The sequence below is a fragment of the Emydura macquarii genome, unplaced genomic scaffold (assembly GCF_026122565.2).
Source record: "Emydura macquarii macquarii isolate MOO-44397 ecotype Brisbane River unplaced genomic scaffold, CSIRO-AGI_Emac_v2 contig_2846, whole genome shotgun sequence".
NCBI lineage: Eukaryota > Metazoa > Chordata > Testudines > Chelidae > Emydura > Emydura macquarii.
The window spans coordinates 4,632,518-4,645,753 of NW_027132983.1; the positions used below are offsets into that span (position 1 = coordinate 4,632,518).

The 13,236-nt window shown below is 38.8% G+C and overlaps 1 protein-coding gene across 1 annotated transcript in view; it reads left to right on the forward strand.

Annotated features, from left to right (window-relative positions):
• Positions 1-13,236, forward strand: part of LOC137166402 (plasma membrane calcium-transporting ATPase 2-like) — a 348,197-nt gene that overhangs the window by 157,670 nt on the left and 177,291 nt on the right. Inside the window, exon 3 of the mRNA XM_067568107.1 lies at positions 8,626-8,823. Within this exon, the coding sequence (XP_067424208.1) occupies positions 8,626-8,823 (198 nt within the window). The remainder of the gene's footprint in view (positions 1-8,625; positions 8,824-13,236) is intronic.

The following is a 13,236-nucleotide window of genomic DNA, read 5'->3' on the forward strand; positions in this document are numbered from 1 at the left end:
GTTCGCTGTCTCTACAGAGACAGTATAATGCTCCAACCTGTTAGTGTTCTAGAAGCACACACATTACTGAACTAAAACTTACCAAGCACTGATTTATAATGAAAGCAAAACAAGTGTATTCACAAGAGAGCACAGACAAACAAAAGTGGTGCCAAGTAAAAGCTATAAGTAGAGATGGTTACCAAAAAATAGTAGTGAAAACACTCATCTTAAAGTCTCCAACTGCATCTATCAAGATGCAGGCTTTGTTCAAGATAGTTTTTCTCTGACCCACAGTTTCCTTTCCAGCTTTTTACTGTCTTCCCTGGCTAGGACCCATCATAGAGATCAAATCGCTTCATTTGTTTTTGTCCTTAATGTGAATGATAACATAGTGTTCTCTTCCTCTCTCTTTATAGTTCCATGAATCTTTAGAATGGATTCTTCTGAAGGGTACCCCCAGAAAAAGTTAATTAGTTCAAGCTGAGTAAAGGACCAATGAGGTTTGGAAGATAAGGCTGCAAGCTGGTTCCTCCCCTTCTGGTGGTTGCTACTTTACAAATTATTTCTTCTTGCTGCAACATCTGATACAAATGAATAGCCCATTGAGTTTGAGCCAGACCTGGTTTGAGATGTTGGACTCCTTCCTTTGTCTGGACAAAATCTGTTTATCAGCTCCCACTGACATGCCTGGTTTAAACAACTTTTAGTCACAGACTTTAAAGTGTAATATCAATTATAATATCAATAATTCCACGTATAGCATTGTTACATATATTTTACAATGATATTATTTATCGGTGTAGTGATAGATTTCAAGTGATACCTCAAAAGGCACATTTTGTACAAAAATCGTTGTAGTAGTGTATGGGGTGTGAACATAAGGGGGCCTAGGGTCACAGGGAGACCCATAAGAAACAACTATATCGGAGTAACGCTTCTTTCTGGCACTGATAGAATGATCACATGGTCTCTTGCAGGACAGCTGTGGTCTAGTTGATTGAACATGGGCTAGAGTCTCAGGAGATCAGGATTCAAGTCCTAACAGTGAGGTGCATGCATGGGCAAGGCATTTAACCTCTCTCTGCCTTGTAAAATAGGGCTAATAATGTGGATAATAATGCTTATGTTGCTATTAAAGGATATTGAGGGATACTGATGGAAATCACTGTAAATATAAAAATTATTACATATTTCTAACATTTACATTAGTTATATTCATAGTCTAGAAAAACAAAACCAACATCAGATAATCTTTGCTCTTTTTAACTATGAAAAATTCCTTTGTTTGCTGATATCCCCATCCTTACATGTTGAACCACTTTACTATATTCAGTCCTTTTTCCAAATTCCATTTTTTAAATAATGTGTTTAATTATCATGGAAACACAACGCTTACTTGTTAACAAAAATGTTCTTTAAAAGATTCCTTTGTAGAAGTTGATTGAATAATGAATATGGAAATTTTACTTCTCACCAAGATTTAAATGAGACTGTCATTGCACAATATCCCAGAACCCTTATTTTCTAAAATAATTTTTCCAGTAAGCATAAGGGAAAACTAACATAAGTTAGCTGAAGCTCCCTGTCAGACAGCACCGAGAGATGGATTGTTCTAAGATGTAGTTTAACATTTAGACAAAAGATGAGGGACAAGAATGACTTAAATGACTTAAATCCTATAGTATTTCTAGGTTTTTGTTTTGTTTGAAAGCACAGAGTTGGGGCCAAGTCCTCCTTGCCTTGCACACAAGTAGTCCTGTTGAAATCAGTGAGTCTAATATGAGTAAGGAAAGAAGGATTTGGTGCTTAATGTTTCCTGTTTCCCTTCTTTTTTTCTGTCTAACTAGTTATTCTAGTGAAGGAAAGAGGCTACTGAAGAATGGGAACAGAAATCATTTTAAGCAATTGTCATGTCAGTTTTTTAAAAGAGTGGTGGATATAGATGTACTTTAAAGTGAAGTCTTTGGGAGAGTTGACAAAATCAGTACTGAAAGAGTTAGAGAGCACCGGTTGTAATGTATAACTGCAATTTTTTTACGCAAAGATAGATAGTGGTTATTATTACTGATGCTCTTGCAATTCTGTGGCTGCCTATGGTGTGATAGTTGTCATTGTGCTGTACACCAGAACTGCAGAACTTCATAGATGAAGCTGTTATAGAACTCAAAGCCTAAGCCCCTGCCACTTGATCAAGAGAAGAGTCATCACTAGTTGTGAAGAAGCATCAAGGTCTAGTGGATAGAGGGACACTGGACAGGGAGTCAGAAGAGCTGAGTTCTATTCCTGCCTCTCCCACTAGTCTGCTATGACATATTGTGTGATTCACGTCACTGTGTCACTTGAGTTGATTATTTGGGTGGTAGACTTCGGGGCAGAAACAATTTAAATCGAGCCTTCTTTGTAACTTATTTCCTCATAAAAACTGTCTGATTCCTCCCCTCCCTTCTATTTCTACTCTTCCTGTTCTTATGCATCTGTACAGCGCCTAGCACAATGGGGCACTGATCCCAGTAGGGAGGCATCAGCAGTGTAAAGCCTATAAGACATGCACTAATGAGTTCATGTTTATAGGCTGTAGGGGCTTTTTACAAGAGTTTATAGAAGAAGGTATAAATAAACTATAGTAATGAAAATTGGTAATGAACCTTATTAAATTTTATATACTTTGACTGCACATGTATTAAAAGGAAATGATGATTCAATACTGAAGTTCTAGTCTAGCCTGCTGAAACCAACAAACTATTTTCAAAGGTTTTCAAACTGATAAGAGTTAATAGACGCCAATCTATTTTTATATGGCCTAGATAAATTCTTGCTAATATTTTCAACAACTTAAAACAACAACATTGGGTAAACGTGAGAAGCCCTTTTAAATTTCCTCTACATTACTGAAAGCTTTCTTGTTGCACAGTATCCCAGGCAATTTCTTTTGTAATAAAGCTCGTATTAACTTTGCAACTCTGAAATTAAAATAACTATCCTTTACTACTAACACTGATAGAAAATATAGTCCGATTAATTTTAATGTTCAGTAGTTTTGCTTGATTCGCTAATGCTTCATTATTTCTTGGCTTGTATATGCAATTATGCAAGTTAGCACTCTAGGATGATATGATCCTTGTTTAGCTAACAATGGGAGATGCCCTCGTATTGTCTGTTGGGCCTTCAGTGTCTAGACCAGTGGTTCTCAGCTCTGTGTATTATGTGGGTCACATCCACACAATATATATACTACCTGTAAGGCCCTGAAGATGTCATGTGGGCTGCAGTTGTGTGCTGATTGGGCTGTAAGCAGCCTTGGGCCATGGGTTGAGAACCACTGGTCTAGGCACATATCTTTTGTGTTCTAACCAAATATTTCATCCTGCAAGAGTAAAACAGTTAGTCCAGTGCAGTACATATTTAGTTGTCATACATGCTATTACAGCATGTGCTTTCTAAGCGCACTATTTGTTTTCCCACATGATAGTTTGACTTATTAGAGTAGAACTGCACGTGACCTTAAAGGTATTCAAGCTTTTTTGTCTTGAAAGCCATAGTGTGCCAGAAGTCTCCTATTTCATACCAATATTCTATTGGTATGTACCTGATTACATTACAGCAGTGGGGATGTGTCATCATGTACCATCTGCTTTCATTGTGTCATCTAACCAAGCACCTCATCATATCATGGTGTGACATCTCCATGTCTGCTCACCTCTGCTCTTGGGTGTTGGTTTAACACTTACATGCAGTGTTGGCTTGAGAAACCAAAGCTGATAGCTCTTACCTCCTCACTTTAAATTTTTCAGCGCTCTCTCTTCTGTATGATATGTATTTCAGGCAAGATAGCAGGCTTTTGTGATCAGACATATGTTGTCCCATTTGAGATTAGATAGAACTAGCAGTATACTATGGTTCCACAAGAGATGCATGCTAAGCCATGCAGAGAAAGGTGTGTTTTATGAAGGATAGATTTAGAGTCCCTTCTGTAAACAAATATTTAACAGAATTTGTACATCTGGTAGGTCTAGGCCCAAAGACAATACTTTTAAAGAACCTTTTTGTTAGGAAGGGGGTTTACATGTAAATTAAACTCTTGGTTAAACAAAATTACTACAGGCAACGTTGCCATCTACTAGACAGATTTCAACAGATTACAGTTCTATCTCAGGTACACCAATAGCTGGAAGGACACTCTACAACTGAAGAAGCATTAGGTACCTGAAATATTGCTACTTGTAGATTTTGAAGCATCAGTTGGAAACAATTCTTAAGCCTTTGACCTTCTGTAATATGGCACGCAGACATAACACTACTAGGTAGGTGATGTTTTGGATCCACAGCTACACTATCTCCTGGGAAGGTGAGTTACCCGGCTTCCGTAGTCAGAATTCATCAAGCAGAGTAGTATTTCTAAAGCCAGGGTACTGTGAAGCTTTTCAGAAATCTGAGAAATCATGCAAGATCTGTGCAAATCTATAAACCTGTGCAAATTATACAACAGGTGACTTGTGCATTAGAGAAAAATAACTATAATTGAATATGAAACTAATGGAGGCTTGGTGAAACAAAGACCAGAGAAGATAAAATCATTGTAGGAATTTTGGTTTTAATTTGTGGATTTCCTACCTAAGGACATTTTTAGAAGCCTGTGCTGTCGGTGAAGTTCAGACTCAAATGAGAGTTATTTAGAGGATGAAATAAGGATTAAAATAAGAAGAATAAAAGGCAGGTGTACCTATCAGAAGAATCCTTTTCTTTTATCCTAAAATTCCTCCTTTTAAAGTTGCCTACTGGGAGCAGAGCCTCGTCTAGAATAAATTGTCATAAGAGTCATGGCAATTTGTACCAGCTGAGTATCTGCAGATTTCTACTGACTAGCATGTTTTTCTTCTGATCTGTCTATACATTTATAACACACCCATCGCCACAATAGGCAGTCACCAGTATCATTGGGATTTTACAATGTCTTGCATTTAAAATGACAATTCCTAAGATACAACTATTGGGGGAGGGGTGGGGGGTTTCCAATGAAAACGTGCAGTTCTTGCCATTTTTCTGTCTTCATTCTGTTTAATGGAAATTTCATGAGCTACTGTAGTAAGGAGCAAAGTTGAAAATAGCAACGACCCTTAATTAAAAACACCTACAATTCTTTATTGTTCTATATCCTTTATCTTAAACAGCAGTGAAACATGCTGTGTTTACTGATAGCTAGTCTTATAAGTCATTGTGTTTTTTCCTCTCACTGGCTTTTTGTTATTAACAATGATCTGTTTTTTGCTACTTATACCAAAGTAGAAATGATCCTCTGTTTGTGATGCTCCAGTTGGTTGCTGTGGAAATGATTGTTATCACAAACAAGTTTTTCCATGAGATATTAATGGCTATTTAACTGATGGTTCTCCCCCCTCCCCCCGTATGCTGTAATTGTGCCATATGCTTAAGGATCAGATAAAATGATTAATTGTTTGGTCTTCTGGTTCCTTGCCCCCCACCCATCCAAAAAGCAATAGATATGTGGAAATGTATTACTTTATTGAATCACCTGGCTTGCATACTGAAAGCAGAAATGTATTTAATATACCAGGGGTGGCTATTCTGTGGCTTATGAGCCACATGCGGCTCTTTTACAGTTAGTGTGGCTTGCGGAGCCCTCTGTACAGCCACCCACACACACCCCCATTCTCTGCCTACCAAACTGCGGTGGGGAGCTCATAGCTTCCACCTGGTGGAGCAGTGGTGGGACTAGAGGATCCTGCCCTGCAGCGAGGGGAGTGTTAGTGGGTCAGTCACTTTGGGTTGCAATATACTGCACAAAAGTATAGCGAACAACTTCATTTTTTTTCCAGGCAATCACTTAATTTTCTTTCTTCCTCACAATTTCAAATAAAATAAAAATGACTTCATAGAGGTTGAAAGCTTTTGAAAATATTATAATGCCAGAGAATCATATTGTGATAATTTGTCACATTTCCTAACCATAACTGTGTGGTTTGTAAATGTGTACAAAGAATCTCCTTTCTGAAACACTTCAATCAAGAATAAAGGGTCAAATAACTTATTGATACAAAAGCTTTTTTTTTTTTTAAATGTTGGTTTTAATGCAAAAAATATCTTGCATGTTTCATACTTTATAAAAGCAAGTGAACACAAAACATGTCAAAGTATTACACTTATCACATGACAGAATATAACATTAAATGCTCTCCTCTTTTTGCTAATAACACAAAGCGTGAGGTCTATTAAAACTGACATCTCAATTAAGTGATTTCTTTTGCAAAAATCCTGTCGTGTACATCTTGTACATGGTAGGTTGTAAGGCTGCTAACAGCAGGTCAGGCTCCTGTACCAAATATAGCCTGAGAAGGAGACTTCTGTAGCCAGTCTGTCTTCACTGACAGCGGCAAATTCGCCACCGTCAGATTGACTTATCTGGATCCACGGAGTGGTCAGTGAAGACCCACTCAGTCGATCCAGTAATTGACATATTAAGACCACCTTCTCAGAACAGAAGCACAGAAGTTCACGGGAGTTACACAAGGTTTTTGCGTAACTCTGGTTGACTTCCACTGAATCTCCGAGGTAAGTGTAGACAAGCCCTCGAAGAGAGACACCAGTGATGTGTCTTTGGGCTTGTCTACACTTACCTCGGAGATTCGGCGGCAGTCGACTGGAGTTACTCAAACTACGCAAAAAACTTGCTTAACTCCGTCGACATCTGTGCTTCTGTTCTGCGTGCTGCCTTCAATGTGCTGCGCCACTTGAGGAGGTGGTCTTAATACGTCGATTTCTGGATTGACTGAGCGGGTCTTCACTGACCCCTCAGTCGATCTGACAGCGGCGAATTTGCCGCTGTCAGTGAAGACAACCTTTAATGTGCTGCCAGGTATGGCTGAGGTTAGCTTAAATTAGGTATGGTATACACAGTGCCACCTAGTGGCAGTAGGGTATAATACACTTTAGCATTCAATTACAACCTTCAGTCCTCTTCTCCTATCTTCCTTCATGGCTACTAGGCTTGTTCATTGTGCCTTACTGACCTGCCTGCAGTAATAGCTATTTGGAATATTGCCCTATGCCTTAGACCAAGGGCTGCTTCAGCTGAGAATGAAATAGATAGTTGAGAGTAATCAGTGTACCGGTGACAGCTAAGTCCATGGTGTCTCACTGTGTCTTCCAGCTGTCTCATGTAGATCTTGTAGAGAAGCAGGAATAAAGAACCCTACTACAGGCAAGGGCCTTAGAGAGGAGCAGCAGTTACCCATTGCTACTCTTTGGGTTCTGCTGGAGAGCAATGATGGGAACCACTGCATTGCTGGGGCCTCTACTCCTATGTCATATAGGTTTGTTAGTAATAAATACTTTATGGTCCACTGTGTCAGTCTAATTAGACCATCACTGTCCTGACTTAATGTTAAACCTGAATAAACTTGTTTGTATATTTATCTTGGTGATTGCATTAAAGGCTTGACGTTTAATTTAAATTCCAATGTATTGATAAATCCAATTAATATCTCACATGATTTCTTGACAGACTGTATCAAAGCTACCAGAGTGTACGAAGCAGCATACTTTTGAGAGCAGTAGCTGGGATTTATGGGAAAGCATTAATTTCTAAGATTTTCAAGCATCTGGGGGAAAATCATTTTTTTTGTATGAAAAATTCCAGCAACACTCAGTTTCCAATAAAATTTTCCACTGTCACTGTACATGTAAAAGTCCCTAGTAGATATTGTCCAACATTCCTATAAGACAGGTTAAAAGACACATTAATTGAAGTCCAGGTAAAAGGCCACATATGAGAAAAGGAATTTGCAAACCTTCATTTTGGAAAAAGCTAGGAAGAACACACTCCAACAGCAAGGTGATCAACTGAATCAGACAACCGTTTAAACCCAAGCCAGAAACTTATCAGCACAAATACACACACATGAAACAGTTAGCAGTGATTTTAAATTGAGGCCACATGCAAATATATATTTATGGGTGAACTCAGAACTTCACTTTTCAGTCTTTACTTCCTATACACACACAATCCAGTGGCACTGTGGCGGGACATAGCTCACCCAAATGCTCAGTGTGTGACCAGAACTGTTACTTAGATTGGTGCACGATGTTCCCTCCAGAAGTTTAGCATACTACTTTTCTCCTGCAGACCAGGGCAGTAAGGACCTGAGTTCAGCATCAAGATTTGTACCTCTTGGTAGCTGTACCGAAACTGCTATTAGATGTTCCAGCCTTGCCCAATATATTTTGATGGCATTCTACAATGCATTCTACTTTTTCAAAAACAAAGTAATTGTTCACTTTGCAAACTATTGTATATTTTAATGAGATCTAAATATAAATGTACTACTTTGGGGCACTATATAATTTATATATTATAATATAATTAATAACTGATAATAAGTTTCATTTAAATGTGTCCTTAAAAGTTTCTCTAAACATGTTTTAGGCCTCTGCTCAGAATACAGGGACAAAAGAATTACCTTGCTAAACAAAAAATTTAGAAGTGACAAATCTGCCATCCTGTCTAATATGCCATAGGTGATAAAGCTTGGAGTCTACTTTGAAGATGCAATTTATTTGAATACTAATATGTTTGGGCATTTTTTGTTTCCATGGCACTTCAATCAATTGTTTTTAATTTGTTCACAGGATTACCTGGTACTGCTGCAGACCTAGAAAAAAGAAAGCTAATTTTTGGGAAAAACTTCATACCTCCAAAGAAGCCAAAAACTTTCTTACAGCTAGTTTGGGAAGCGCTACAGGACGTGACTCTTATAATCTTGGAAATTGCAGCCATCATATCTCTGGGGCTTTCATTTTATCAGCCACCTGGACAAGGGAATGAAGGTAAACACACTTTATAACAGTTATCTGTAAATTTCAGTTACTGGCAATGAGGTAAATGTTTTGCTGTTGTGGTGGTGGGTTTTTTCCTATGGTAGCTGCATGGGGTTTTCTACGTCAGCATTTGTGTTTTCTTCTGACCCCTAGGACTGTTACTTAATCTTGGAGACCTAACATTATTTGAAGGACACATAAACTTCCATTTTTCTTGCAGAGCTGTAAGAGGTTGCTGTATCCCAACACGTACATTAAAATATTTAAAGAAAAATCATAACTTTCTTATAAAGCTTCTTTTGAAAATGTATTTTAAAATCTGTCATTGCTATTTGAGCTCATCTTTAGTTTATCCATTTACTCGTCTTGGAAGATCATTCACCAAATGATACAGAAGGAATGTGTAATCAGTTTACGTACCAGTTATATCTTATCATCCAGCATAGATTCATAAAGGTAGATCCTCAGCTAGTGAATGGAACTATGACAATTAGCATTAACTGAAGATCTGACCCATTGATTACTCACTCACTGACCTTCTATAATTGTAATATTTTTTAATCTTCTGGCTATTAAACCTAATTCAAAGCAGTCTTTGCTTGCTTGAGTAAGGATTTGCAAACTGGGCCCCCATTTTTATTCTTAATTTATTTAAAAAAATCTTTGAAAATATATTTATATAACTGCTTTTTTTTGGTTGTGTGCCACCAAGCCATACATTTTGCTTTAATACTGTATTTAAAATGCTCCTTTTCCCACGGGAATCAGTCACACATCTGAGATACAGTGCGCATGGTGGAAAACTCCACAGCACAGCATGGGGAAAAAGGGGTTCATGTTTTACCATAACAGTATTCCATTTACATGTTCTTTAGTATGTTTTCCCTCCTTAGGTTTTAAGTAACATTTTATTAGGAGAATCTGGCTATGTTTACATGGAGAAAATGTGTCATGTCAGCAAAAGAGTATTCCTATGACCTTTAAGATACATTGCAAAGCTCCCTTTTCTCCTTAGACACTTAAAAATGAGGGGAAATTTTTTTGGGGGGAGAGAACTTGTGGGGGTTCTCAAATTACTGTACATAGTGTAGTAAAGTTATGTCCAGGTGCCTAAGGGGAATTGATAGATGCTCCTGTAATATTTTTAATAAGCCATATAAATAAATAAAAAAATAACATGTTAAACATGATTATGCCCTTTGTGTGGACAGGGGCAGCCATGTTTAAAAAAATGTTAGCTGGGATTAGCCACGTACAGCTATAACGCATTTTAAAGCATAACTTCTCTGTGTGTATATTAGGTGCTGAGTAAAAAGAACCTATGAGGTTTTAAAATATATAATTTTTATAACATATTTAGGTCTTTTATTTCTGGTTTTTATTTTTTTGTTTTCTCTGGATTTGATCAGTATTTATTTTAAAAAAAAACAACTAAACAATGGGTGAAAATCAGTGCAAAAAACTAACTTCTCAGTTTCCAGGGAAACATCAGGGTTATTGCTGGGGGGCAGGAGGACAGAAGAAAAGCGCTCAATAGAGACAAGTAAGAGTTTATTGTTTATGAAACAGTTATTTCTAGTCTCCATTAGAAAAATAAAACTTCTTAAAACTAAGTTACATTCAGAAATATAGTCAGTTGCAATTTTTGGTTTGTGACCCATTTTAGTATGAAATAAGGTCTTCCACAATGTTTCAGAAAAGGCACCCTCCAAAATGGGTTGTTATATGAAAGACACCAGGGAGCACAGACAAGAAATAGGACTTTAACAGAACCTCCATCCACAAATCATCTGTCCTGTTTCAGAGCTGGGCCACAGGGGCTGGGAACCAGGAGAGAGCAGATCTCAGTCACTGAGGCACAGAATACCAGCAGTAGGGGACCATTACTACCTGTCCTACAGCTCAGCTCCACTCCCTGGGTCGACTGGCAGATTGGAGAGACCGTTCCCGGCCCAGGGGCAGGAAGGGGTTCTGACGGGCAAGTGAAGCAGATGGGGCTCCTCTCCAGGCAGTTCCCCAGCCCAGCTACTCACAGGGGGAGAGGGAGTGGAGAGAGGGTCTCCCTGGCATGAATGGGGGAGAAAGAGGGTGCCCAGCACTCATGGGAGGAATGGGTCAACAGGGGGCCTACAGTCATGGGTGCTGCCACCCACTCTCTGCAGCCTGATATTGTAGCAGCTGGTGGTCTTGGCAGGCTTCCTGCCTATGGTGCTCCCCCATTGTGCAGCTGCAGCAGACACCACCTGCAGTTACCCTTCTCTGGGCAGGCATGATAGGGGTGGGAGTTGGGGGGAGATGGGTCTGAAGAGTTTGAGCAGGTACAAAATCTGGGTAGAAATTGCAAAAATCTGGATTTTTTTTTTTTTTAAACCTGGGAATTTTTTGAGAGGTTTTTGGTACAAGCCAAAAATGAACATGTGACACCACACCATTGACAAATTAATTAGACTGTTTCTTGAACTGAACCATGGGTCAGATCATACAAGGGCTCTCCAAGCTACATAGAAAGATGAGCATCTTTGCAAAGGTCTGGTTACTTCTGCACTAGCTGGCATGTGAAGATGATTGCATACGTGCCTGAGTTTTATGTGGTAGCTATAAATTACTTACGATTTATCTAGGGACTATTGTTATAACAAGATTGAAATTGTCATGTGCCATTGTTCTTATTGTATGGAGTTTTTAAAAGTCCGCTTTAGCTGTGTTCTGTCAATTGCCTGCCCTCGTTTTCCTGAGGTGGCCTGGGCAATGCTTTCTGAAAAGCACTGGGTTTAATAAGGATTTTATAACCAATGGCTAGGGTAATGAGTGAGATTCCCCCAAGCAGAAGAAGGATCCAAGTTTCTTTCCTCTTCTGAACCTTCCCAGTAACTTCCCAGTATTAATTGAAATGGGCATTGTCTGAAAGCAACAGTGACGGAATTTCTGTCCAGTGGGAAATCCTATTTCAATATTCGTTTTTGTTCTGAGCTGGGACAAACAAGTAAAATATTTTTGATGCCTGCATTATCCTCTGTGGACTGGGCTCTCTGACCAGACTACATTTCCCCTAATGACCCTGTAAGCGTATGACTCCCTTGATGTACCACACTGCTTGGTCAGAATGTTGCATCATGGAAGTTGCAGACCAGCCAGGGATCATGGTCATTGGGAGATTATGAAGGCATCAGGCAGCTCCAGTAATGCACCACCACAGCGAAATACAGTTTAACACTGAACTGATACAAAACAAAATGTTTCGGGTCAGTCCAACAACCTGAAATATTTCAATTTGGATCAAATTGATCTGAAACAACGTACTTCTTTTTTCATTTTTCCTGATGTAAAATAGAAAAATTTCAGCAAAATTGAAATTTTTTTGCAGGAAAACGTGGTTTTTAATGGAAACTCCATTGTCAGTCACAGTATTTCCAACTGAAAATGTCCAATCAGCTCTAGTGACTACGCTGTAACTTGGCATAAATGCAATTCTCTTCTCCTGTTGAATTTGTAATTTAACATGTCACTATGTGTAAAATTAAGGGTATGGTAGTAATTTTAAAAATTGTCTGTCATATTGTGATTCCCATGAAATCAAGACACATGGGAGTCCTATAGAGCAGCCATAAATACAACTGTCTGCTCAAAGCAGTAATTCAAAACTCAATAGGCTAAAAATGGCCTTTTATTAAGGATGCATGAATGTGTTCAGCTGGAATTCAGACAGATATGAAACTCCATCCAATTCTTCATCTGTACTGGAGTGCAACATTTTGTATAGGTCTGAATCACTTTTTGTAAGTGAAATACTCCTCTCTGCAAGCTTTCATACTAGTTCTGCAGGGGCATAACATCTGTGGCAGACACTTGGCTAGGCTTCAGTGAGTATGAAGTACTGTATAATACAGTAGAAGTATGTTGTATGCCTTGACTTCCCTGCACAAGTTATAGGACTATGCAATCTTGTTCAGATATATATCTTAACAAAGGATTATTAGATCAATATAAAATTAATGATGCATCATTCCTTTTGGACATTTCAGAATTCTGCTATTAGGGAAGTGTCTCTTCATGGCTGTGACATTTACATTTCTTTAATTCAGAAGTCAGTGATTTTATTATCTTCTTTGCAGGCCAGTTAGCTTATAGGAAGGGCCTTTGGCCCTTTGTTCTGGGCTCTCTTCCTCTACAGCACACTTCAGAGATTTAAGGGGGTGGCAGATAGCAGAGAATAGAGGCATCGAGGGAAAAATCAGCCATGTCACAAAATCCAGGGACTACATCGGGGTGGCCACTCTGCGGCTCACGAGCCGCCTTCGGCTCTTCGGTCATACAAATGCGGCTCGCGGCTCTTAGCGTGTGGCTCTTTGCTGTTTGTTCTTTGCAGCTCTTTGCTCTTTGAAATTGACAAGCAGGGGAAACTGAAAAGGTAAATATGGCTCT